Genomic DNA, 27,548 nt, shown 5'->3' with positions numbered 1-27,548 from the left:
TATATTAACATTTTTACATTTTACATTATGAAGTGACATATTCAAAGTTTGTCAGCAGGTCAGCAGTGAAACCTTGAATAAAACCTAGGCTGCCCAAGGTGGAGTGCTACACATGCTGCTCCGTACACTACACTGTCTTCTCTGCTATGATGCATTGTCCGTGCATAAGACAATAATAGTCACTAGAGGAGAGAAGACATACCTGCACTATTCATTGCAGTTAATATCTGTCCTATGAAAATTAGCATCATGAAGGGGTTCTCCAATACCAATGATGTCAAGAGAGAGATTTGATAACAGTACAGAATCCCAGTGACAATATCAAGATCTCTAAAGGCAAAGTAAGAGTCACAGAATTTCTCTTTTGTTGGTATCAAAATGCAAGAGACAGAGACCTCTGATATTCCAGAGGACAGTGAAGCAGGCTTGCACAGTATCCCAAGCTGTGGTAGAGGCAAGCTACATATGTCTCTTTCTAGGTTCCTCAAATAAAGACACCTCTGTAAAAGCACCTCTGCGCCATTATTACAGGATAAGGACTCACAGTGGTTTTCTAGAAATAGAAATCTAGCTACAAGAGTGACTGCTTACAAGCACATTTCTAGAGGAAGTCTGTCTAGACCTATGTGATTTTTTAAAACCCCATTTAATGGCAAGTCCTAAACATGTATTTAAAATGCAGAAGTTCCATGTGAGCATAGTTCCAAGATATATATGAAAACAAATTTTAAAAAGTTTAAGTGGCTGCATTGAAAGGAAAAATGGTATTAAAACCCCTTCTGATATGGGATGGAACTCCATAGCTGATAATTTCAGTAAAGTGCTCTTCTATTTCCATTTATATAACAATTTGTCTTTTAGTTGTATTACAGGGGAGTCATATTAGCACACTATCTTAGTTGTACAAGGACACAAGATTTATAGATGCTGTTTGCAGTTCCATCTTCTTGATTCAAACGGGAGGCAGCTGAAGAGAAGCTGAACCTACTTCATACTCTAAGTTTATTCATTCAATCCAAAGCTGTTTTTGTAAAGGACACTAATAACCAAAAAATGTTTTTGTGTTCATTATTGAAGTATACACATGCAAATATTTGATGTAATTTTGGGATATATATTGAAATTATATTTGTTGGAATCTAGATGTAGGAAAGTAACATGAACTAGATAAATTTTTCTTATTCAGAATTCAAGTTAAATGTGGTTTGAAATTGAATGATGCTTTTAGTCATATAATTTAGTTTTAGGTAGTCCTATGAGGAACAGGGAGTTGGACTCAATGCTCCTTACTGGTCACTTCCAACTTGAGATACTCTATGATTCTATGAAATTTTCTAACATAGTATTACATACGTAGCAAGATATGTAGCTGAATAGCATAGTGTTTCCTGTGCCACACCCCATATGTGTATCTATACCAATTCAAATAGCATAAGAATTTGAAACTATTTACCACTGTGTCAAGCACACAATGATCAACCTATTTCTCAAGGCTACATTTAAATAATCTGTATTCAAACCTGAGGTATGAAAGACTGATAGCTCTAATACCTGATACGAAACATACTATGTCCCATTTTAAAGATTTGTAAAAATTAAATATATTTTATTTTTCAGTAATCCTTCAGATTGTTTTTCAAATACCCCTGTTTTCAATAAAGGTCATTTGGGGGGCGGGGGACAGGGAGGGGGGGCCAGCGGGGAAGGAAGATATGTAACATAGGCACTTTAAAGAGCTTTTGTCTCTTGTAATTTACTAGTTACATCCATAACCTTCTATATACACCTAAGAGAATATTTGCTTTAAACTTTCAATGCTGACTCTTCACTACTATGGTCTTAGATCACAAGTTTAAAAAAATATTTCCTGATACACACTAAGACCTCAAAAAAAATGTTCTGTTGCTAGTTACGGAAATATGGTCTAGCTTCCTGAAAGTTAATATTTCTAATTAAACAGGATTTGTGCAAGAAACAAGGCAAAACAGTTAAATAACTTGTCTACTGATAGAAGTGAACACACAATAACTTACCTAGATGCAACATATTTTTCATACATTTCCTCCCTAGCTCTTTTAGTATCCTCTAGCTGAATCTGAAGTCTTTCAAGACGATCTTCTTCATGAGCACGGCGAACACTGAGCTCCATGTTCTGGTGATTAAGATAATCTTTATCCTTTTGCAATAAGCTGAGGGATTGTTGTGTGGTTGCCAGCTATAAAAGGCATTAAAAAGAACACTTCAACATGAACTTCAAGATAAGTATTTAACCTATGTACACATATAAGTGTTTTCATTTTATCTCTTCTGTGAAATCACCTGAACCAAAAACCCCTATGTAACACGTTTAATATGAGTAAGTTGGTGAAGCTTTATGCTGAAAAAGATTAAGAAGATTAGAAATTTTAAGCATTTTCATTATTTATTTCTGGTAGCTGGAACCTGAAAAAAGAGATAAAGTGTCCCTTAATCTTCCACAGTATTCAAATAGCCAATATCCAAATGAAATATTGAATAGTGATAGTACTGAATACTACTACATCAGAAATACCAATGTCAAGTCTTGGTGCCAATCTCTCATCATTTCTCAGAGTGTTACTGGCTACAACACTCTGAGAAACAGAAATGAAAAGTTTAAGGGCACCAGAGATTATTGCTCTGAAAAGAAATGGTAAAACTGCTAGTTCTGGGACTGAAGTATACCATGACTGCTGTGGACAAGGTAATGTTCCAGACCAGCATCAAGGGTTCTTATTTTAACTTCCATTGCTATACAGAAGGCTGAACTGATGCCAAATTAGAGACATGAGTATCTTGTGAGTCTCTGTGACAGCCTTCCCAATTACCAGAGCAGTCAATTCTACTACTCCAAGAACATCATGATGTGGAAGAGAGTAGTTTCCATCTATTCGAGGTGAACACTGTCACACAACAGCCGCAGAGCATAATGGCACGGGTGCAGTGGCCCAACCCCTTACCCATGACAGCAAAACACAGCTTTATCAGCTTAAATAATTTTGCATTTTTGAGCTCCTGAGGCCATCATGTGCCAAGTTCAAAGAATGATAAATTAATAACTTATCAATCATATGTCCCCCAAAGCTATAAAGACATCGTATACATTCAGCCCTCCTGAGTCATAAAAGGACTAAAGGTTACTTAAAGGAGATATGAGAGTCAAAGACACGGAGCAACCAGTTAAACAGCTGAGAATTCATAAAATAAATACATAAATACATAAATAAAAGCTCTTGGAGGTGTGCTTCTCTCCATCTGCCCGCTTGCTGAGCACCACAGAGGGTGAGGTATAACTGCCTGTCCTATACTTTGTTTTATTTAAGAAAAAAACATATCTGTCCGCCCTCTCTCTCTCTTATATGTATATGTTATATGTATATCTACAGTGAACACAGACATGGTTTACTACATGAAGAGAACTAGGAGTTACTACCCCTCCAACTCTTCCTCCCCCAGAATAAATACTATGTAAAGACTTGTGCTCTTCCAATCCAGATCTGGTGATACTGTATCAACATAACACAAAGATCTCCTGGAAGGTCTAAGGACGTCTGAGCAATCATACAGTTGAAGTTGGCATTTCAGTTTGAAGTAGTGCTACTTTTATTCCCTCTTAGATTAATTTAGTATAAAGCTAATGAAAAAAGCCATTGCTGCTGGTACACCATAGTACTTGCTGTGTACATACAAACTTGATGTACACGACAATACTTTTTTTGGCCATTGTTATATGCTGAGAACAAACCTGCATTTTCATGTCCTCTTACAATGCTAGAACATTGATTAATGAATAACCTAACGAAGCCTTCAGACTTACCTAAAAGAGAAGAATATAAAAGATATTTTCTAATAGAAACTCAGTTTCTTCCCTAGTGTTTCTGAGAATCAATATGGATAACTGTGAAATTAGACAGGTGAATGCTGTCTTAAAGTGGTAGTTATAGCCACTATTTTATCAGTAATGTTGTTATATAGAGAGACAATCTCCCCTGAATTCTTTCAGACATAGTCTCATTTACTCAGCTGTCGAAATGGTAACACACAAAGATCCTCCATTTGATTCTCCCCTGGATTAGTGCAGAAGTCAAGAGCAACCTTCCCAGGCAGCACCCCTTTCATATCACACTAAGAAAATAAATTCAAAAATTAATTCAAAACAGCCAATCGATTATTACTCTATTCCTTTTGAAGTTTCCTGGAAAGATTTCCATACAGAAACACTGCTTAAAAAAAAAGTCTTATTTTAGCATCAAAGTTGCACTAAGCTACAAACCATTTCATAATCAGTCAAGAATGATCTAAACTGATAAAAATTCTTGAGATTCAGTAAAAGCTTCTTCTCCCTCCCAAAAAGCTGTTGCAAAGTTACAACTACATCAGATGAAGGGAAAAATCCCTTAATGATTCCAATAGTTTTGGATGATTCTATCCTAACTAGATTATTTAAGGTGAATAATTAATCCTGGAGGATCACTGAAGCAATCCTCCCTTTGAAAAATTTAGATGCAGAAATAATGAAAACGGATATTGAGTTATGGTAGCCTGTACTGCTATAAACCATCAAAAGTCCTACAGATCAAGGCAGTGGACCTGGAAACATTCTCTACATATGTTTCTCTTTGAGTCCCTTGACCCAAAAAGTTATCATACATGCCCAGTAGAGGAGCCACCACTGAACACAATTTGTGACTCTTGGATGAATGAATTACTGAACAGAGAAGCAGCAAGGGATTTTTCTCTGGACCTGGCAGGCCTCTGGCTCTTGGAATGTCTTCGGAGCAGCAGAAAAACATTCCCCTGTGCAATACTAGGGCTACCAGAATGGCAATGACTGAGATCTGACTGAAGTGACTGACCTAACTGCGTCAGAGCTTTTCAGAAACCTAACAAAGATGAGAACCCCTCTGTGCCTGAAGAGGTGTTTCAAAGACTAATGGAGACACATTAAAGAAAAAACAGTCTATCTATCTAGTATATAGTCCCACCCAAAAGGGAAGCAGCACTGGAGTTCCTCTTGTCAATATGCAGTATCACAGAAATAAGAGGTCTGGAACAGCAGTTTCTTCCTGACATGGAACTAACTTCTATAAAGATGAAGTGAAGGAAACTTTGAGCAACTGAACAATTATTTTACTAGAGAGTCACAAAGAAGAAAAACTATGTATTCTACTGATGCCAAGAAAAAACATATACAACAAAACGTAAGCCATACAGCAGCTCTTCCCTGCTGTCACTGTTGGTCAGAAAGAGCTAAAGCAAGTTATAACTAGTTTTGCAGTTTTTGAGGGATAGAGCATACTCACAGCATTCAGCCTTCACTGGTAAATTTTGCCCTTGGGCCTCCCAGTTTCCTGAGCTTATTGGCAGAGTTTGGAAGGCTGAAGCAAAGGAAGAATAAGCTAAGAAAATGGCATGTACATAATGTGCCTAGGGAAAAACTGAAAGCATTTGACCAATGTTGAGGGAGATAGCCAACACTGTTGTGAATTTGGCCAGCTGTCTGAAGGATCACAGCAACTGAGCAAGGTTTCTGATGACCAGAATCCACCTCCAAGAAGTAGGACCCAGGGAACCATGGGCTGGTAAATCTAATCTCGGTTCCTGCAAAGATTATGAAACAAATCCTCTGAAAGACATATCCATGCATATGGAGGAAAAGGTGACTGGAAACAACCAGCATGGATTTATCAAGACCAAACTGTGCCTAACAGTCTCACAAGAAATTTGGCTCTATGGATTGTGGGGATGGCTGTCCACGTAATTTACATGGACTTTTGCATGGCTTTCAGCCATCTCCCATAACATCTTTACGGGAAAATTTGCAAAATATGGATTGGACAGGCAAGTATCAGTTGAACTGAACATGAGCCAGAAGTGTGCAGCAAAGCAGGTCAAGTGCCTACACTAGGCTGTATTGGCAAGAATGCAGACAATAGGTTGAAGAAAATTATTATTACCCTATGTTCAGTACTTGTGAGACTGTATTTGGTATGCTATGTCCAGTTCTGCATTCCTCATACAGATGTACATTAACATACTGGAGCAAGACCAGAAGAGCTCTACCAAGATGGTCATGGACTGCAGGACATAATGTACAAGAGGTTGAGAGAAACAGGTTTTTTTCATCCTTTGGAAGAGAAAGCTGGGTGGGGAAAATCTTATCATCTTCACCTATCAAACTGGAATGCACAGAAAGAACCAGACTCTTGAAAGTGCATAGTGACAGGACAAGAGGCAACAGAAAAGCAGGTGCAACAACTCTGATTAGATTTTATAAAAACTTTCACAAAGACAGTAGACAAACACTACAACAGATTGTCCAGAAAGGTTGTGGAATCTCCACCCTTGGAAATAGCCAAAAAATTGACAAAGCCCTAAGCAACCCAACATAAGCTGGTTTTGCACTGCATAGGATGGTTGGACCAGCTAGTCTCCTGAGGACCATTCTAACCTTATTATCCCATGATCCTACAGGTGATCCTGACAGACTTGATTAGACAAAGAATCAAATTCCTGAGGTGAAGAAATAGACAATTACTGAAATAAGAACTTCACATTTACCTCTTTGGATAAGTCATTTCTTTCTTTAGCTTGTGCTTTGTGTGACACCTCTAATATTTCATATTTTCTTCTGAGTTCTGACAATTCATGCTCAAATAGATCACGTTCACTGTTAAAATAAAGTGAAACTATTAGTTGCATAAAGTGTAATGAACAAGATTCCTGTGCATTTGTAATTTCTCAGCCTTTTTTCAGTTCATGACCTGATTTCTTCCAACCAGTCACTTACAGGGCAATTAGTGACAATCTTACCTTTTTTAGTTATTAACACCTGCAACAGTATCTTATTATATGAAAGAATGTTCTTAATTTCTAAGTATTTAAAAAAATAATCCTAAATTATAATACAATAAACCTGAATTCCCATCCTAGATTATTTTATACTCCTCTGATTGTTCTTTGGTATAACTTTGGGCTACAAATGTCTCCTCTTAGCAATGAGTCATAAGTACCTTGTCCATCCCTTTATCTTTATCAAGCTTTTAATGCTATTTCCCATGACAGTCTCTTGAGACTTGCAGATATTAAAGTCTGATGAAAAAGTAAAGTAACTTCATTCCCATCTTCCTAATCAAACAGAAAGCAACTCATACTTGTTCTTAGTTGCTACTCTCCCTTGTATACAGTCCCTTGATATCAGAGAGGGTTGTACTACTCTTCTCACGTTTAAAATATACATGACACAGCTGCAAAAATTACATTGGTGTTCTGAATAAGAGTGCTTTCCATATGCACAAAGAAGTAGCTCTATGTCTCTATGTGTCAGAATAGTAAAATGAATGAGACAGTATAGGCTTGCAGTTTGGAAAAAAAAGCTAAACAGTTTTATATTAAGTATAGCATAGCTTTTAAACTGAGATAACTCTTAGTACACCAGAACTAGAAGATCTGACATTTTTAAAGGCAGAAATGAGCCTGGAAGTCATTAACTTCTGCAATGCTCCCAAATACCTTCATGTGGTCAAGCCAACAGTGCTCTCCCCTCCCCTTTGCCTGTGCCTACCCAGATGAATACAACCTACTCACTCATAGTTTTGGCACGTTCATTCATGCCTTTTTCAACTGAAGACTATTTTTAATGTACACTGTTAAACACTGGGGCCATTCACATGAACATTATTACAATCCATTTATTAAGATGCAGTTGCACATGGGAAGCAAACCATAGCATCAATCCATCCTATTTGCAGCAAGCTTCCAGGTAGATTCCAAGGTTTTATAGCTGTGAACAGTTATCCAAAAGACAGACTCTCTTTCAAATGACTTAGTGGCAAAATCATTTGTGTCAGTAACTGTGCCCGAGTTCACTCAGTATGAACAACTAAGGAGCTGATAGGGTGTTTTCTATTCATAATCCCCATTTTTTAGTCTATTCCCCATAAAATATGCTGAAGGCCAGGTTTCTTAAACTTGCAAGCACACTGAAAAAGCCATTTGGGAGCTGGACTGTGAAGTATATGTCTTTGAGTTTATTTATAAGAAGTCCATTTACATTGTTTCACAATTGTTTACAAGATGGGCATTCGAAGCATAGACTAGAACTGAAAAAGCTGTATTTTAAAAATGAAGAGATAGTGGATCTTCCTGAAGTTAAACCAATTCCTAAAGTAATCTTAAGATTCTCTGACAATGAGTTCTCGTAACAGCCCTTTCAAATTTATGGTTACAAGGATTATCTTAAGTTGTATATATAATTCTTAAGGTCCTACCTTCTTAATTCACTGTGTAGGCACCACACAATAGAGCACAGGACCTTTTGTTAAGTCATTGCTTTTAAACTAGGGGGTGCTTTTAAACTGGTGGAGGGGGGAAGAGTACTTGTTCTAAGGTGCTTGGCATCAACAACTCCTACTTCTTTAGTTGCAATGAGACTGGTAGGCTCTTCTGAAAACACAGTAAATCTATAAATATAAACTTCTAGGAAAATAACTTGATGCATCGCATTTCAAAATGTTCTTCATCTTATGACTGCAATATACTACAGGAGATAATTGAGCCGTTAGTGGATTAAGGGAAGGAAAAATATCTGTGGTGCGCAGAAGCTAAAAATCAAATTAAAAAGTCAATCAAGGTTGAAGTTTATCTATTAACATTTGTATGTTGGTAGAACACTTGAATTACAGAGATACATACCATTTTACTTTATCATAGTTCTCTTGTCTGTAATCACCTTGTTGAATCATCTGCTTGGTATCAGCCAGCTCCAGTGTTAAACGCTGGCATCTAACTTCAAGCTCTGACCGATTCCTCCTCTCATCTTCATAGCTCTAGAAGGCAAGACATATTCACATGATCACATCTATAGTGATATTTACTTAAAGCAATCACCAACTAAGTTTTGTGAAGACTTCTTATGAATATTGAAGTGGCAGTATTTTCATTTGTCTCAGTATTTGGAAATCTAGCACACATCACCAAATAACCAGCTATACTGATACTCAACTTATTTTTATCTTATTCTAAATAGTTGATTAATGTAGCTATTTTTTTATAACACATTTGTCCATTAGCACAACTTCCAAGACCAATAACCCTCATATAGATAGCCAGTGGTCTACAATCCTATAGTAGGAGCACAAAAGTCAACACCACCTTTACAACATTTTCTAACAAGATTCTTTATGAAGATATTTGCTGGTCCATTTGAAATGAAGAAATAGTATTGGTTGTTCAGAGAGTGTGGCAACTTCCGTCATTATATGAAAAATTGCAGCCAGTTACTCTCAAATCATATCTAGTAACTTACGTTTGCTGAAGCATATCATCCAAAGCTTTGGTGGAGTAAGTTTAAAAAAAAAAAAAAAAAAAAGGAAAGAAAAAAAAAGGTGCTTATTTAATGGTCTAGCAGCATTAATTTTCATTTTCCCTCCTCATATACTTTGAGAGATTCCTAAGAAAACAGCAGACTTTTGTACCTTAATCCCCAATCTAGAAACCATTTCTCAGATTTTTCTACAAAGTAGGTATTTATTTTTACAAACCTACCTTACTTGCTTGTCTTAAATGCTACTAAGTACTACTAAGTAATTTCCTTCCAAAAAAACTCCCTAAAAATAATGCCTCACCCACCTATACTACGGAAAAATGATGGAGAGCAAAAACAGTTGCTTGTTAAAAATTTGAGAATACCTCCTAGACATCTAAATTTTTTCTGTATTCTGGTTCTAAGAATACTGCAGAGTTCTGGGTTTTTTTCTGCTATGGCTGATACATGGCAAGTTCAAGAATAGATGCTTGAAAAACAAGAATTCCATCTGGTTATACTGAATGGACATTACAGTATTATTCATTGAAGGTGAACACTCCCTTAAGATGTGACTACTGAACTAACCATTTAGCCACTGCAAATTAAATTTATTTTGCAGTGAGGGACATCGTGTGAGTGCATAATTTTTCAAAATAACTGAAATCCATGCTTTATACAGTTTAAGAGAGGATAATAACTGTGTCTAGCTTGTTTTCAATAGACAAGAAAAGTTTAGGACAACAGCATATATGGAGTGGATGACGTCTAAATACAGCTTCCTAGAAGGAATGAACACAAGGATAACAATCTAGGACAGAGACAGAAAGACACAAAGAACACTTATCAAACTCATAGGCACTACAAACTGAAAGACTGACAGAAACAGTCTTGAAAAAACACACCTAAATTCTTGTAACACACCACAGAAAAGCTCCCCAAGCTACTAAACACATTGCAACTATTCTGTTGATAAATAAGAAATTTTTGGTTTCTATTTCACACATTTAGTAATTTTTACTTCCACTAAAATCACATTAGATCACAATCACAAAATCAACACTGACAAAGTTTTCATGAGGATTTTGGATGGTATATAATTAAGAACACATCTTCTAAAGACATGATTGTTATTCATCCTAACATACTGGTATGCATGGGTTATTTTTATGCTTACCCTGATTAATTGATATACATTAGGCAAATTAACACTATAGAACACTTTCTTCTTTAATTATCATGCCATCATTTATAAAGATGGCATTACCATAATGGTAAAGCCTCTGTCAGATGTTTTTAAAAGGTGTTATCTACAAGTTAGCTAGAGTTTCAAATATGTAATATACAGGTGCAGATACCCTGTTATACAGTGCAAACATGACTTATGTTGCAATAGGAAATGGTGGTAAGGGCACTTAAATTTTAAGTGCAAATTGAAAGATGGAGTTTGGGTACAACTCCTCTGTTGGATATCCTGTGCCATTCTGCTGCTAACACCACACTGGAATTCATACGCCCTTCACAAAGTGGGCTATTGAGCTCCTACAGTATTACACATTTAGCAGCTAGAAGGCAACTACCAAAACTATAAAATTAAATTGGTTAACCTCTGGACAAAATTGCCATAAAGAGCTCTAAAGCACCAATTAACAGAACAGTTAAAATATCTACAAAATCAGTTCTTTCTGATACCTGATACCTAAACCAGGTATTGAATTTCATTTAACAGATCAGCTATTAATGTCACATTAATGGCATGCAACAATATGAAAACTCCAGGAAAGGGGAGGGAAGATAAATTCTACTTTTGAAAAGTGATACTAACACATACCTAAAGCATCAAACTGTTAAACAGATAGTTAAAGAAATGAGGTTTATTTTGTTTGGTTTGGTTTTTAAAGATTTACTATAATTCTTGAAGAATACTAATTCTACTGCATAGGTCACTGTTTTCCAACTACCTAATCTTTTAGGTGTAAAGTCGTATTTTAATCACGGGAAGAAATTTGACAAGGCAAGCTAATAAACAATCTATAGGCTAACATGCAAAAAGCCCTATATGGTATACATATCTCCAGTTAGCAGATACACAAGCTTCTAGACTTATATAAGCAATACATCTTAAAGACATACAATCAAGCTGCCTGTGTTCAGGAAGAATAAGCCATGCTCTACATGGGATGAAGTTAATTTAGTTTGTAACAACGTCCATATAGCCTGACTTGATTTTAAGATCTCTATAATGGAACAACTTTATCTTTCAATTTATTTCCAAGAGATAGCTTGGAAGTCCTGATAAACAGCTTTGTCCTGCTGAAGCAAAAAGGGGGTCTTTAAAAGGATCAAGATTCAGAGCACCTTCAAGGATGTGAATGAGGTCCTGGAAATAACACCAATAAATAAAAATAACTTAAGTAAGCCCACAGACCTTAAAAAAATTAAAGGACAAACAGTGCTTCCTCACACGGAATGTGATTGCAATGATCTTGCCAACACTGCAGGGCTTTTCTTCAGCTTCTTACTAATTTTTGCTACTGCAGAGTAGCAACTCAGACAAATGAGGTGGTTAAACAAACCTGTCCTGTGCAAGATGGGTAGGTAAACATTGCCTAAAGAAATTGTTAACAGAGCTGTCCAAGAGACCCAGTATTAACCTGCACAGGTGGTTTCTACAGAGATGTAAACCAGTCCTTACAAGAAGTGCTTCCATTTGGTTTTACAAACACTGTCAACAGATGTTTCAAGCAAGAAGATTCTGAACTTGCCTGATCTGCACCACTTAAAACCCAAACTGGTAGAGAAACTAAAAATCTAATGACAGACCTCAGTTTTATGATATTAAGCTTCACTGTCATCCTCCATCTGGAATTAATAGCAGCTTATAGGTGTTCATTTCAGTGACTGCTATCTAAATTTCAAGTACAAAAATTGGGTGACATACTTTTTGAATGAAGTTAGTGACATAAAATACATGGTAGGGATTAGATGATCTTTCAAAAAGCCTTTGGGGATAAGAAGATAAACAACAGAAATGCAGGGAAAAGATTAATCAGCCAATCGACCAGAAGTAGCATGACTTCTTCACACTGTATACAGACAAGCCTGTGGAAGATAGTGATCCTGCTTTTAAAAAGCTTATTTAAAAAGAACTTCATCTGTGAAACGTCATTTACACAAGCCAGCACTTTCTTTTCATATCCTAAGGTATCTAAAGCCCCTAAGCAAATGTAAAGCTACCATACTTTTGTGATGTGAAAACCAATTCCCCCAAGTCATTTGTATGAAGTGCTGCTACTTAGTAAAGTGACATTTTTCTTAATCTGTTTACATGGTATGCATTCAAAAATTATTAGTCAATACATTATTTGAATACTACTGCCCAAATATTAGGAAGAAGTTATGCATAACTGGATGAGTAAGACATCTCTTCTAATATTTTTATATGAAATTGGTAATCTCTCACGGACATTATCTGCCACTAAAAATTACAAACAAAAATGCTGAGCTACTTCCAAAATAGGAAAGCTCTGCAAGTAAGGTAAGAAAGAAAAGCTTTGGCATAAGTGCCTCTATTGCAAAAAAAAGTAGGGTGAATAAAAAGCTCTTTCTCTCTGGATCTGAGCTGACTAGATCCTTCACAGTGAAATGTTCTCAGATGAAAAGGATACTTGAGATCATTGCATTAGAGACTAGCCATTTGGTACTTCTGAACAACAACTAGCAGTCTATACAAACCATAGCTATATATCAAAAGGGGTAGAAAGACACTGGATGGAAAAGGGAACTCTCATAGATACATGTTTTCTTGAGTCTGGCAAATGTTAAACTGCTGCCCCAAGCTAACAGCTATTGGTAGAACAGTTTTCTTTGCAGCTTTTTTTCATGAACAAGATAAATATTAATAATAAGGAAGGAAAGAAGGCATCTAAGACTGAGGCCTTATCTGTCCTTTCTAGAGACATGAAGTCCAAGTAATCAAAGCACTTCTTGAAAGAACTGGGGGCAGGGGGCAGGGGAAGGGTTCCAGAATGCAGTCTTTAATTACAGATGTGCAAACTTCAAAAGAAATCTTAAGGAACACAGTCCTTCTGGAGTAGCAACAGTAGCCTCAATTTTACAACATTCAGATACATCTAATGCCAAGTGATCCTTTCAGTGCAATAGCTTAGTTCATTCTTTGAAGACTATAGAAATGTTTTTCCTCCAGCTGGGAAATATTATCATAGAGAAAATTGTTAGGTATGTCTAGCAAAGCCTGACAGCTACTAATCCCAATTCGGAGATGAGGTATTAGAAGAGATCTTTGTCCTACATAGATCCAGCTTTGTCTTTAGGCTAACCATAACTTTTAGATAACTGTCATACTATAAATTTGATTGCAAGTCCTGCAGTCTACCTCACAGAAAAAAAAAAAAATAATAAAGGAAGCCCTGATAAAACTGTATCAAGACCAAATGCCAGAAAAACATTGCCAAGACAGCCAGAAGAAGAAAGCAATATTTAATCGTCTAGAGCTACAAAGAGGGGCAGATTTTTCTTCTGACTCTCTCCTGGCCTTGAGAGAAACACACGAGTAGTATATTACATCTGTTTGAGGGAAGATTCTAACCACTTTGGAAGCAAGTAACTCTGAAAATAGTATACTGATGTTCAGCATGGGAACACACACATCAGAAGTTGGGTTTGTTTCTGGGAAGCTCCTGGTAATACAACACTATAGCTGGACTTTTTTCTGTATCTGTACCTCCAAAGGTGATGGTGCCAACATTATTTGTACTTTGTTACTGAGCACTGTAAAAGGAGGTGTACTGTGCATTTGGTAGCAGATGTGCCAGCAGTGCAGTACAAGAATATTCCTTTTAAGAGTTCCACTGCCTGCACCCCACCCCCTCCACCCCCCCACACCCACCCCCCCCAGGGTTGCTGCTGCACCTAGAATCAGAGGAACCATGCTGGTCTAAATCACAGATGCAACAATTGTGTGCAGAGAGCCTTTAACTTAGCGGTAGTACTGCAGAACCACTTTACTGACTACTTTAAGAACAGAAAGCGGTGACAAAGATCTTTTGGCAGTAGCTGTGTTTATCAGATGATATTCCAGTGCTAGAAATCAGTCCTCACACACTGTTCTCTGCTACCAGTAGTCAGAAGCAGCTCCCCACTCTTACTGGGTCTGTGTTACAGATTCAGCAGACTGATTAAGTGCTAACTCAGAGCAGCAACAGACCATCAAGAAGACAACTCTGTTAGAAAGTTGTAGAGTTTTAGTGATCTTACTCCTCAGCTTACTAAGAATTACATGAGTGCTAACAGAGGCTGATAAGATACTTTGGACCTTCTGCCCCTCCTGACCTAACAAAATATATTTTCATATACCTAAAGTACAAATACAGATGACAAACATTTTAAACATGTCTTTTATTCCCTGAAGTCAGAAATAAGTTTTCCTAATACAAATTAACGAATTGCCTAAAGAACATGTAGATTTGTCAAATCTTAGAAAATTAATTTCTACAAGGCTACACTGACAATTCAATTTTTACAGAATCAAGCTTCCTAGTTGGTACAGCTGGATGCTTATAAACTCAGATGTCTGACAGACCACAGTACCAGGCCACTGCACTCACTTTTGTGCCAGGCTTGAGCTGTTGTGTCGAAAATGAGTTTTGTTTGTCTTCTGTTTTGTGTCTCCTGTATTCCTACCCACCCACCCCCCAAAAAAACCAAACCCAACACTCGAAAAACAACCCAAAAACCCCAAACAAACAAAAAAGTAAAATATGGCAGCATGTAGCTAGAAAAAGATTTAGCAGGTTTGGGGGCTCATCATAATAGCATTCAGAGAATAGAACTCTGCTGCTTTGCTTTCTCACAAAACAGTACATAAAGGCACAAGAGCAGAGAAAACCAAATAATTAAAGTGTCTCACATTCACACTCCAAAACAAGAACAGTAAAATCAGAGATCATTTCCTTTGACCAAATTAAAGGACGACAGCCATCTGGACACAAAATAACATAGCTGATGTTAGGCAATGGTTGTCTTTATCTGATGAATTAATTTCACATTTAAATTTTCCCAGAGTTGGCTTAACATATTAGACAAGTTTGGATATTCCTTTAAAATTTTAAAATTCTTTGTTGGCTAGACAGACTTTCTTATGAGTCTATACTCAACTCTCTCATATTTCTCATGACTTTATTTCTTGGTGAATATCTGCACATATAAAACTTACTCAAACCTTTTCTGTCAGCCATGAACAGCCAGAAAAGCCAACAAAATCCTCCTTCCCCAAGCCATCAGTAGTTAATAGAAAGATTTTGGCTAAGCATATATTTTAGTTCCGTTCCATGTTCTACAAAGAGGAGAAAAAAAACCCATGTTGAAACTCATTAGGAAGGGCTTTAATTATCTGCAATACTAGAAAAAAGGAATGCTTATTTAGGAAATGGTTTGCTCTTTACGGAGGGAAGGAGAGGGGGGAAAAAAAAAAGTCTTAACTTCAGTGATGACTGTATTTCAAATGTTTGTATTAGTAGTTTCCTAAATAAGTTTCAAACCCAGAACAGATACTTTGTTGATAAACTATGCAGAAAACAGAAATACTGCAACTGTTGGAGAAAACTTGACATTTAAGGAATACTGGATGGGAAACCAGAAGAAGGATTTTAAGAATGTAAGTCACTTAATAACAGGCAAGAAACTTCAGCAACTATGTTTCATGTAGCTGGAAATGAATAAATATTGGAATACCACAAAAACAGTAAAAGAAGAGTATAATAAGTAAAGACTCTGAATGAAACTGCTTTATTTCCTACTGATAAATTTACTTGCAATAAGGCTTGACCTTATTGAAGGAGCACAAACAAATAAGTTACGCCAACAGTAAACCTTGAAACCACTTCTTTGTAAACTGCAAGAGATGTGAATTGTTGTTAGCTTTGGTCTACAAAGTACATTAGAGATTCTCAAGTACCCTCATGTATTGATGATGCTCCTCTTACTATCTGAACCAACCTGAGGTACCTTGTTACAGTGACACTCAAGTCACTAGGTCAAATCTGAACTTGCCAGAAGCAAAATACAGAGACTTTTAAGTCTCTCCATACATAAAACACCTCATACCAGGTCACATTTCATTAAATACCCAAAACACGTCATCACTGTGCATAACACATAGAATGAAGACTCAGGTTTGGGGTTTATTTTTACACATGGAAGAACTGTAGTAAGTGATCTTATCTGAAACCTGAGAATCCTAAGGAACAATTTTTATTAAACCTTTCTTCTTGTATATTTCAACATCTAGATCTCTTTCCTGTATTTTTTTTAAAACAAGGTATTAATTCTCACTAGTTGTCTCTCGCTTTAAGCATGATTACACAGAGTATCAGCATTCAAAGAACCACCTCAGTTCAGCACAAGCAACATTCTAGTGGTTTCCCGTCAGCATCAAGAGAAAAAGCACAGTAAACGTCAAACTTTGAAAAAATAAATGAGTGGGATAGGTGGATACTGCCACCATGTGGTACATAAAGGGCAAAAGTAGAAGTTTCTATATTGAGGAAAGGTCAACATACCAAGAAATCTTTCTCGCACAACTTTAATTATCATCTACTATCCCATGAAATTGCTTCAGCAAAAATTAACACAGATGTCAGTCAAATCTTAGAAGGCTGAAATCCTCCTATAGAATTTTATTAAATCAGAGCACATTAAAAGTACAATGAAGAAAAATGCTCATGTAAATCAGAGTTAACAGGATTGATTTAATTTCAATTATGACCAAAGATGCTGACACAAAATGATGCTGAAGCACATAAATGCACAGATTTTATTGACTAATTTTTCTAATTCAATCAAAAAGAGAAATGAAACTAATATGAATTTCACAAGATAATCCTGTATAATGAGTATCTCTTTACACCCGATTACTCTGTAAGTTAATTTCAAGGAAAAAAAGGTAGTAACTGAAGAATAATTTCAGTAGCAGTAAAATGACAGTGGCATTTAAGCCCCGCTACCCATGACTTAGATAAATATACTATGGATACCTGAAACAGTCTTATCACAACTCCAGATTTATGTGGAATTAAGCTAAAATATATATCTTCCTAGCTGTTTACATACTGAGGATACTATAAATATTTGTAAATACCTTAAAACCAACACTCCTTATACTGTTTCATCTGTTTTACTCTTTGAAAATAAAAATTAAATGTATTTGGATAATTTGTTTCTCTTACTTCTGGCATTTATACCTTACCTGAAATCAAATTATCTTTTCCTTTAGTATAGAAATAAACAGGGAAATTCAAATATAAAAGCTGATAAGCATAACAAAGATGATGCAACTCCAAGGAATTCTTAAAAAAAATGCATTTTTATATCATTCAAACAAAAGGTGAGGCAAATTACTACAAAGACATCAGCATCTCAAACACTATACACTGAACCGTCATAGCGTCTTCAACTACTGGTGGACTGATGTCCTGCCTCAGCTTCCCTGCCTTGAACCTTGCCCTCAGAAAGCACAACATAGCTGGTAAGAGTGTATCCTGAACAGTCTCATGACTGAACATCTTGCAGGGTAGCTGTAACGTAGAATTAGACGTTATGCAAGGACAAAGGACACACGTAGCATGTTTCCCCTTTCTCTTCCTCCCTTCCTCCCCCACTAACTTTTTTTACAGCAAAAAAACTTTCATATCTTAAATATGTGGACAATGAGCTTTTTGCAATATATATTTTTACACAGTCTCTTAATCGAGATAATTAAGGTGCACAGACCTCTGTCAGACACTTCAGCTGGGATTTGTACCCACTTAGTTCTTCTGTTAGGCTCTTCTTTTTCATCTGTAGATCACTTAGCTCCTTTCTTAAGGCATGGACCACTTCATAGAATCGGATCTAGAAGAACAAGATTTCAAATTTGAGACCAGCAAAATTGCAACCACAAAACTACAATCCCCAAACCAAATCAATTCAATAGTTTATGGTATTAATTCACCAAATGATTTCTAGTGCATACCAGTAATATGGCTGGGGTTGGAGAAATGTTATAGCAAAGACAGTGTATTTCTTCAGCCTTTGACAGCAGCAGCAAAGAAATCACCAATTTACATTTGGCACTGAATTACAAAAGATGAATAAAGGTCAAGATACACATTTCTGTTCAGCTAAAGCAGCTCCCAGTCAGCTGCCCAACTGAAAAAATACAGCTGCTAATGAACCACTTACTTGTGCTAACTCTAGAACCTATTTGATTAATAGTGTAAAAAAGGGAAAAAAAGGTGTATTTAGCAATAAACCAGCTTAACCTGCTAACTTTCCCCAAGCTGATACACGTTTTTATGGATTCTGTAGAAATGGAAAGAGATTAGTTTTGTTTTCTGCCAGTTCAGTGTGCTGAATCTGCACCAAGAAAAATGCAAGAGCAAGCACAGGAAGTGGGAACAGCCCATAACCAGGAAGACCCATGACACTGCCTCCCCCTAACCCTGCTTTTGGAAGTAACATTTTGCAATAAGGATTTGGCTGCATCATGCAATTAAGCCTCTGAAGGACTCTATATCACTACATTAAAACTGGGGGTGGTGGGGGTGGTGGGGGGAGGAGAAGAAAGCCTTGTAAAAGTCTTTTAAAAAACATTCTATAACACATACTCCTCCCTTTTCCCCTACTCCAGTCATAAGCATAGTCTCAGACAAGTAAGTCTCAGGTGCATAAAACTCTTCCAGAACATTTCTACTGAAACAGAAAAAAATACTAGAAAACACAGCAATAAAACCACAAAGTCAGTAGTAAAAAAACCAAGGGGAGACAAAGAAGAAAGAACGTTTTTGATATACACCCACACACACGTACACAGAGGCTGTTGCTCCCAGATTAACTTGATACCTTCAAATGTTTGTTTTGGGGGATGAAAATAAAAGAATAGATAATTAAGTGTTATTTTCATGCAAAAGCTACTCCACACCCCCTATCACTATTGCTTTGATACACGATTAAAGAAGAAATACAAGCAAGAAAGCACAGGTGAAGTAAGCATCCAAGAGCAAGCTGTGCTACACTTCCATGCAGAAGGAAGACAGGTCTCTTTTGGTAGCTGTAAATAGCAGAAGACAAAAGAAAAGTTCCAGGTATAGTTCATGTAACTGACAGCATACAATTCTAAAAAACACAGAAACCATGGAAATTTGTGATGTAAACATAGGTGTAATTTGCTTTATACAATAAAGCAAGTGTGCAACATGACTGGAAGATAAGTAGTAAGGCAGAGAAGTGAAATTTTCTAAAGTGATGGCGTTTTTTTTGTTTTTGTTTTCAAGTTTTTCCAAATACTGTGCTTGTTGAAAGTTAAGAGCTTGTTGTACTCAGCAAGAGAGCTCGACTTTTCACCCTTACCTTTAGATCCAAAGCAAACATAAGCTAAAATAAGACATGTTATAAATTTAAAGTTATTTTTTATTGAAAAAAAATGCAAACTTTCACAAAATATAGTTGCTATTCTATTTTTTTTAATAGTAACAAGGGATTCTCAATTTGCTATGTCTAAGTTTACAGAGAAAATGAATAAGATTAAGGATGGTTTTTAAAACTACAATTCAATTAAACCCAAAACAAGGTATAATTTTTTGTTCATGTTCTGAAAATTCCAAATGACAAATTGAACCATCAGATGCTATAACTAAAACTATAAATTGTCTTTCTATTTGGGAAGTGAACTAACTGCATATTATTGCCTTATTTTACCGCTTCATTACTATTTTTTTTCTTGCAGTATTCTATTCCTTTAATATTTAAGTATTTTTTTCACATCCACCTGTGAAATCACATTGCTTCTAATGGGTTTGCATGAAATCAAGCAGTGAAGTTAGCTTTGTGGTTTCTTTCTAACTTCTGAACTACAACAGGCTTCAACTACTTCCTTAGGAGAAAAAAATTAGAAATGTGCATGTATAGCAGTGAATAAGTACAATTTTATTTTCTTAACTACAGCTTTTGCTGACTACAGTTTTCATCTATCTTTAAGAATCTTTAAGAACTTGTCTGATTACATCTGTACTTCAATCAAATCCTCTTTTTTCTCCAAAAAAGTGCTTACAAAATTTTAATTTTTTTTTCTTAAAAAATGACCTTGATTGTCACTAATTGGCAAACATTTAAAGCACTGTGGTTTGGTTTTTTTTTAAACCAAACCTAGCTTTTCACTTAAGTTATTGTATTTTTACCATGATTTCCCTTGGAGACCTAACATGTCATTATGCCACATTTACTTCCCAAACCACAACGACCTCAAAACAGATTACCCAGTATCAAACAAAGATGACATGGGATACAGGTATCAAGGATAAGCACAGCCTTCCCAAGAAAAGATCAATCCATAGTAATAAAGTGCAAATGAATGCAGCAGATGAGAGGAAGGTTGTAGCAGCAGTTCAACTGTTACTGTTATTTAGCTTGCTTGATGGTCAATAAACATTCATGTAACTCAGCAGTCAAAGCACACATTGCCTCTTGACAAGTCAATAGAGCAGAAACAAAAATTACTGTACCAGGATTTCAGAAACAACTGTATATCTTAAGAACTACGAATTTATACAGATGTGCTGTAAAGGAAAAAGTTCCACTTTTAGACAATTAAAAAAACCCCAAACTCCTAGCATGTGTTTGCCACTTTTAATGGAAAACTAGAGTTAAGCTAAAAATGTGTGGGTGCAGAGGATGAGAAAGTTGGCTTCTGTTAAATGAAGTTATGTGAAACTAGTTGCATCAGTTAACTACCTTCTTAAACAAAAAAAACCTATGCTGTTGTTAGCAAAATGATGCAACTAAAAGATATTGCTATTAAAATCAGATCAAACACAATTTGCAGGTAACATTTTTAAACAACATTTTACAAAGGACTACAGAAGCAGCTCACTCTACCGAACACATGAAGTGACGCAGCTGCCAAGCATCAGTTCAGCAACCTGAAGTGCTTTAAAATGTTGCATATACTGTTTCTAAAAAAATCTTCCTTATAAACATTAAAAAAAAATCTAAATTTTTACACATAAGTTCAAAACAAAAAAGTCTGATTTTATGAGAAAGATGCTTAAAACATATTTTTTAATTTGTCATCATCACTAACATTAAACACCATCTAGTCTTTGCTGTAACATATCACTATTGCACCCCTTTGTGGAAGCACAGTGAAAAACATCTCATTTGTTTTAATTCTAGTATTTTAAACTTGCAATATCTCTATATACAAAATCTGCATTAGGCACTTCCGGCTGTTTGTCCAGTATAACAAGTTTCAAATACAGTGTAAGTATTACATATACATTTATTTCTATCCTGAAGAACTGTAAGGCAGTATTTTATAATTGATAAATAGAGGAAAAAAAAAAGTGGAAATTTCTTGCTCAAGTCCTCTAAGCAGAACTCTTTCTCACCAAGGAAAATTTTATCCTACTATCAGTAGACTATACTATTAGTCTGCACATAGATCTGGAGCCAGAGATTTTATCTGCCTGAGAAATGCACAATTCCTCCTTATGTAAGCAAAGCAGAAAACAGCATCAGAAAAATAGTTTTTTTCTCTTCAGCATCCTTTTCCTAGCCTTCAGAAACCATTTGGATGCATAGACAAGTTATGCAAAACAGTTAGGTAGCCTCCCAGTATCTGTATCAGCTGCATAACTCAAAGTAATAATATATGATCACTAAGCTTAACTGACACTCTCAGGTTCACACTGATCCTGTTGCCAAAAGAAGTTGAGAGAAAGCTGAAAACAGCATCTTACTGCAGTTTACCTTTAGAATATCTTCTCCAGGAAAAAAAAATATATAAAATTAATTTGGCTAAAAAAGGACTTTATAAGCAAAAAGTGACGTGTAAAGAGGAAAGGGGCATCATTAACCACACAAGTAGTAGAGTTAAGAGTTAATAGACAAAAGCAGCATTTACTGGTTAAACTCAAGAGGGAAAGAAAGGAAGATTAGGGGTAGAAGGTGTTTGTTACTCATATCTCCCACTTCACAACTTTTTTTAGAGCCCCTCTCTCTACCCACAGATACAATCTATACACTCTAATTGTGCTGTGACAGCTTCACTTAAAGCAGCTGGCAAGGTTACTAACCCCAGGTATCTGTCCTGCCCAGCTACAGAGTCTTTTTTGTACTGTCAATCAGCTCCTGAAGTTCTGGAGCTTCTTTCAAAACAATTTCAAGCAAGCCGATGTAGATTGCAGTTTGTGTTAAAAATCTGATTTTTGGACCATGGTGGTGAAAGAATCAACAAATCCCTCTCAAATACTTCTGCAGAGGGCAGTGGGTACAGTAGACAGCTAGGGGGTAATAACCTAATAGGCCCCAAGCTAGGTGTTCTTGTTTATCACTCACAGCCTTAAGATCTTCCTAGTACTTTCAAATGTCCAAGTTTTGGAACTTTTAAAAATATGTTCCCCAAGAACATCCTTTAGATAAGAATGATAAGTTTTACTTCTCTGTACATATCTAGAGCACAGCATACCATGACTTTCATCCAGCAAGAGAACTCACTCATGCAGCATTTATACCTCAACAAATGCACTAGGCTTTTTAACATTACATTATTCACAAACTACCTCTATAGATAAGTACAATACTACTACTTTAGTGAATTAAGCTTTACATGTCTAAATCCTCTTCATTCTCAGAACTGAGCCAGAATGCTCTGGCCATGTCCCACAGCCTGTGAAGGCACTGTCTTTATTGCAAACAGAGTACATCCCTGCCCCTCCATCCACCCATAAGCCATAAATAACAAAGCTCTGAAATCAAGAAAATTAGTCTTAAGTTATAAGATGCAGTGTATCCCCTGCATTCAGTCAGATAGGAAAGGGCCAAATGGAAAGCATGAGGGAAAGGTACGAGATGTTTGCTAGAGCCATCTCAACTTCTAGTTCTGGCAAGCAGATTTTCAAATTCCTGTTTTCAGCCTGCTGTATTTCATATCATCAACATGTGCTCACCATTTAATTGTAACACTTTATCTGCCTAACCTTCTGAAAATAAATCAGCAGTTCTACTCTCCTTAAGACATCAGAGCCTGGGATCAAAAAGTTCCCGTCTTTACTGGGATCCAGTCACAACAGACTGATCCAGAGGCATATCTGCCTCTGAAGGTCCTTTGTTTCTAGTTGGGGAAGAATAAGAATTCTAGGAGTATTGACTGGCTTTACTATATGCATATCCCTTTAATTCTAAACAAAAGCCATTTACAGCTTGGGGTGGGTTGAACCTGGCCAGCAGCCAAGCACTCATATGGCTGCTGACTCACTCCTGCCTCCAGTGGGAGCAGGACAGAGGACAGTAGGAAGAATCAAAGCAAGAAAATTCAGATGTCAAGTTTTCTCAACAGTTTAATTAGTGAAGGAAAGTGAGAGGTGAACTTTAAAAAAAAAAAAAAAAAAAGCAAGCCACACAAAGACAATCTCTCACCACCCCTCAGAAGCTGACTGATGCCCAGCCACAGCCAGCCTCTGAGCAATAACCACCTTGGAAGCCACCGTAATACCTCTTCTTTTTCACTGTACCTCCAGTTTATGTTGCTGAGCATGATACTCAATGGTACAGAATATTCCTTGCGTCAACTCAGGTCAGCTGTCCAGCTCTGTCCCCTCTCAGTCTCTTCACCACCTCTAGCTTGCTGGAGGACAGCAGAGGCAGAATGGGGGAAAGAGTAAGCCCTGATGCTGTGCAAGCACTGTCCAGCAATATCCAAAACACTGGTGTGTTACCAACACTGTTTTAGACACAAATCCAAAGCACAGCAAGATTCAGGCTGCTATGAAGAAAGATAACTCATCCCAGCCAGACCCAGGATACAGCTGTATTTTAAACCAACAAAACCCACAATACTCACAGAAACATATTCAGGGATAGAGAGCTGATCTTCAGGAAGAGACTTCAGCTTCTCATAGCAATCATCTGTTAATTCCAAGTCTCTCAAACTACGACGGATATCTCCAGCTCTCTCCCGTAACTGATGATTTGTTTCCTCCAGTTGCTTCTGTCTCAATAAAATAGTTTCCATTTCTTGTTTCATTAGAGCCTGATGTTTTCTTCAAGAAAAATTTGAAAACAGAAGACATTAAGTAGCAGGTAACGCAAGTCACAAACCTTCACAATACCCTGGCAAGGGAGTGAGTTAAGCTCATTTTGTAAAGAAAATTTACAGAGATTAGGTATTTAACACAGAAGCGTATACCACCATGGTTACACAATTGTATCAGACACAGTATATATAAAAAGCCTGAAACTTCAGTCATCAACAATACAAAATTGAATCTAAGAAGTGACAATTAGTCTCCACATATGCTGACTTGAATTTATAAATTACTCTTAATTTACCAACTAAAAGGTTAAAAACATGAAAAATCAGCATATATTTCCACACAAAACCCAACGAACTAGTAAATCACCAAATAAAGGAATAGTATCTTCATAATTTGTGTACTACCAAGTTTCAGCACACGCTTACAGCTTATTCCACACACAACTCTTCATTTTCTACCCAGAGCAACATACAAAGTTTGGGCCCACAAACACCACTAGACTTAAACAAGCAACCTTAAAACACTATCATTACTATTATCATGAGTGATAAAGTATTTATACACCAAGAGAAACTGAAACATCTTTAAGTGATGTGCAAAGTGTCTTCTTTATTTAAATCAAAGGTGACTGACCTACTTTTTTGGAGGTTTTAGCTGTAACTCTTGAAAACATATTCAAATTAAATGATTCTTCAAAACATGTTAATACCTACACTATTAAAAAGTAATATTAAAATACCAGCTAGTACTACAAGGTGATGTCTGCCTCACTGTTAAAAAAGACAGAAGAAAGTCCCAGGTCAGCAAAGCAGTCGTGCAAGGACATACTCTGCACACAGTGTAAGATTCTGTTAAACTGGGACGAAAAGTGAGGTAAAAGACAGACAAGAAAACTAAAGAAAAGACTGGGGAAAGAAAAGTAGTTCAACTTTTTAATGCCTATTAATAACATTTGCACATCGCTACTTTTTTAGTGAGCACTTCTCAGATAACTCAAGTACGGCCAACATAAAAATATTCTGCTCTGGTGCAAATAATTGTACAGAATGACAGACATTTTTCTATCAGTCAACTGCTCTTAGTTGAAAGATTTTCTGCAACTAATCTCAGGCCTGGCTTCACATCCCTGAATCTGTTCTAGGCTTACTACAGAATTTGACTTCGAATCAGTCACATCCTGAAAGCTGGTGCATCCTCTATTGTAACATGAGGCTATTTAGTAATGCTCTTCCTTCACAGGTGTTAAAACATTTAATTGACAGTGTAATTCTGAGAAACCTGCTAGCAAGTCTATTTTCAGCTGTAGGTTAACTCAAAACACTTCAGAAAAGCAAGATGAAAAGTAAGTTTCTACATCATCAACTGAAAGCATTTCTGACCAATCAGCAATTCTAAATGGAAGTGCTAAACATTATCCCTTTACCCTTCCCATGTCATCCAGGCTGCAGACTTATCAAAAATTCAATTTAAATTGAAGGAAAGTTTGCCCTCTCTGCCTTTTGCTGTTTATGGTTTTAAGTACATTCTTCCTCCCAGTTCCTATTAAATTCTGAATAAAGGTAACAATGAAACCAAAACCACAAATACCAGCCAGTGAGATTTACTTATCTATAAATCAAATATGTAAATCCAATTTTCAGAATGGAAATATTAATATAATCTGCAAAAGAAATCCTATTCTTGCAATTCATAATGATCAGTTCCCATTAATTGTCCATAAATTAATTTGAACTCATATTAACTAAGTTATTAAAGATGAAGTTCTTAGTTTTACTTCCATCATACCTAGCATCTTCTTGCTGTAATGCCAGCTGACTATCCAGTCGTAAAGACAACAGCTGCTTTTGATGGATTGCATCATTAAGCTTCTCTTCTAGCTCTTCAATCTAAATATAAAAAGTTTAAGTATAAAATTAAGAAACGAAGTCATCCTGGTAATTTAAAAAAAAATATTTTACAAAAAGAGCAACTTAAAAGAAAAAAGTAGAGAACCCAATGCCCTGGGAAGTGCAATGATTGCCTAACAAGACCTAAATGCACTAAGGCTTTGTAAAATATGATACTGATTTTGGCCTAATGAACTAAAACCAAAACCCACTTATTCTAAAACCGATCTTTCTTTCTCAGCCAAATAGCTACTTGTTCAGTTAATTTCAAACTAGGCTTAACTCAGAGCAGCAAGCCAGTGAAAGTCACAGTTAGCGTACTGTAAGCTGTAAAAGCGGGCTGCACACACACGGCAAAGTTTTTAAACCTTTCTTAGCTTCATGCATCTTAGCGGAAACAGTACACAACAAAATCCTCTATTAGCATGTTGGTATATTGTAGCCACATCTTCATTAACAGAGCATTGAATAGTATGCAGATTACTTTTTCTAGTGTTGCGCAAGTTAAGGTTAGAAGCCCTGCTAGGCCGCTTACATCAGTGACACAATTATTCTTCATTTCTGTAAGAAACCAGGTCTTTTTCCTTTTTTTTTCTTTTAAGAAACAGAAAACCTAATTCGATCCCACCTCATTCATTTCTAAGTATAATGAATTGGACAAGTCAGGCAAGTTTTCCATTTCTTTGTTGCTTCCTCATCTCATTAAAGATAACCACCCAAACAAAACCCAACAAAACAAAGCCTCCTCAAAACAATCCCGAAATTAAGTAGGTGTCCAGCATGTAATTCACAGAAATTCTTTTCACAGATCTTTTTGCCATAAACCAAAACCATCAGAAACAAGAAAAGATCATACAACAAAAGGAACAACACTTCTTACCTTGGTCAAATATTCTACTTTCAAGTTGTCAATCATCAAGTTTTTTTGCGATAATTCTATTTTAAGCAGCTGAAGATTATGGAGCAACTCTTTCCGTTCAATCAGCTGCTTAGTGATTTTAACAGTACCTTCTCTCTCCTCAGAGGAAGAAACATCATCGGTTGGTATTGTGGTTTCTAAGCTAATATCTTCAGACTCCAAAGAGCTAGAAATGTTTACTTTCCTGATTTCCTTAGAGCTTTTACGTGACATTTTCTTCTATCATTTGAAAAACTTCTTAAAGTTATACTTTGAGATGAGTCTCCTGAAGTATCAGCTGCAAGAATCAAAACAACTAAGTGAAAGGCATTATGCCATTATGAAAAATTGAT

At 36.3% G+C, this 27,548-nt stretch overlaps 1 protein-coding gene across 1 annotated transcript in view; it reads right to left on the bottom strand.

The window, feature by feature from the left end:
* PIBF1 (progesterone immunomodulatory binding factor 1) overlaps positions 1-27,548 on the bottom strand; it is a 121,386-nt gene that overhangs the window by 92,887 nt on the left and 951 nt on the right. Inside the window, exons 2-8 of the mRNA XM_040584200.1 lie at positions 27,178-27,493; positions 26,197-26,297; positions 24,219-24,417; positions 18,113-18,232; positions 8,713-8,846; positions 6,580-6,688; positions 2,034-2,215 (exon numbers count right to left, since the gene is read on the bottom strand). Coding sequence (XP_040440134.1) covers positions 2,034-2,215; positions 6,580-6,688; positions 8,713-8,846; positions 18,113-18,232; positions 24,219-24,417; positions 26,197-26,297; positions 27,178-27,429 — 1,097 coding nt within the window. The 5' untranslated portion in view covers positions 27,430-27,493. The remainder of the gene's footprint in view (positions 1-2,033; positions 2,216-6,579; positions 6,689-8,712; positions 8,847-18,112; positions 18,233-24,218; positions 24,418-26,196; positions 26,298-27,177; positions 27,494-27,548) is intronic.

Source organism: Falco naumanni, chromosome 2 (genome assembly GCF_017639655.2).
Source record: "Falco naumanni isolate bFalNau1 chromosome 2, bFalNau1.pat, whole genome shotgun sequence".
In the NCBI taxonomy this organism is placed as follows: Eukaryota; Metazoa; Chordata; class Aves; order Falconiformes; family Falconidae; genus Falco; species Falco naumanni.
Note: the sequence above shows the minus strand (reverse complement) of the source record. Positions and strands in the feature narration are given on the sequence as shown.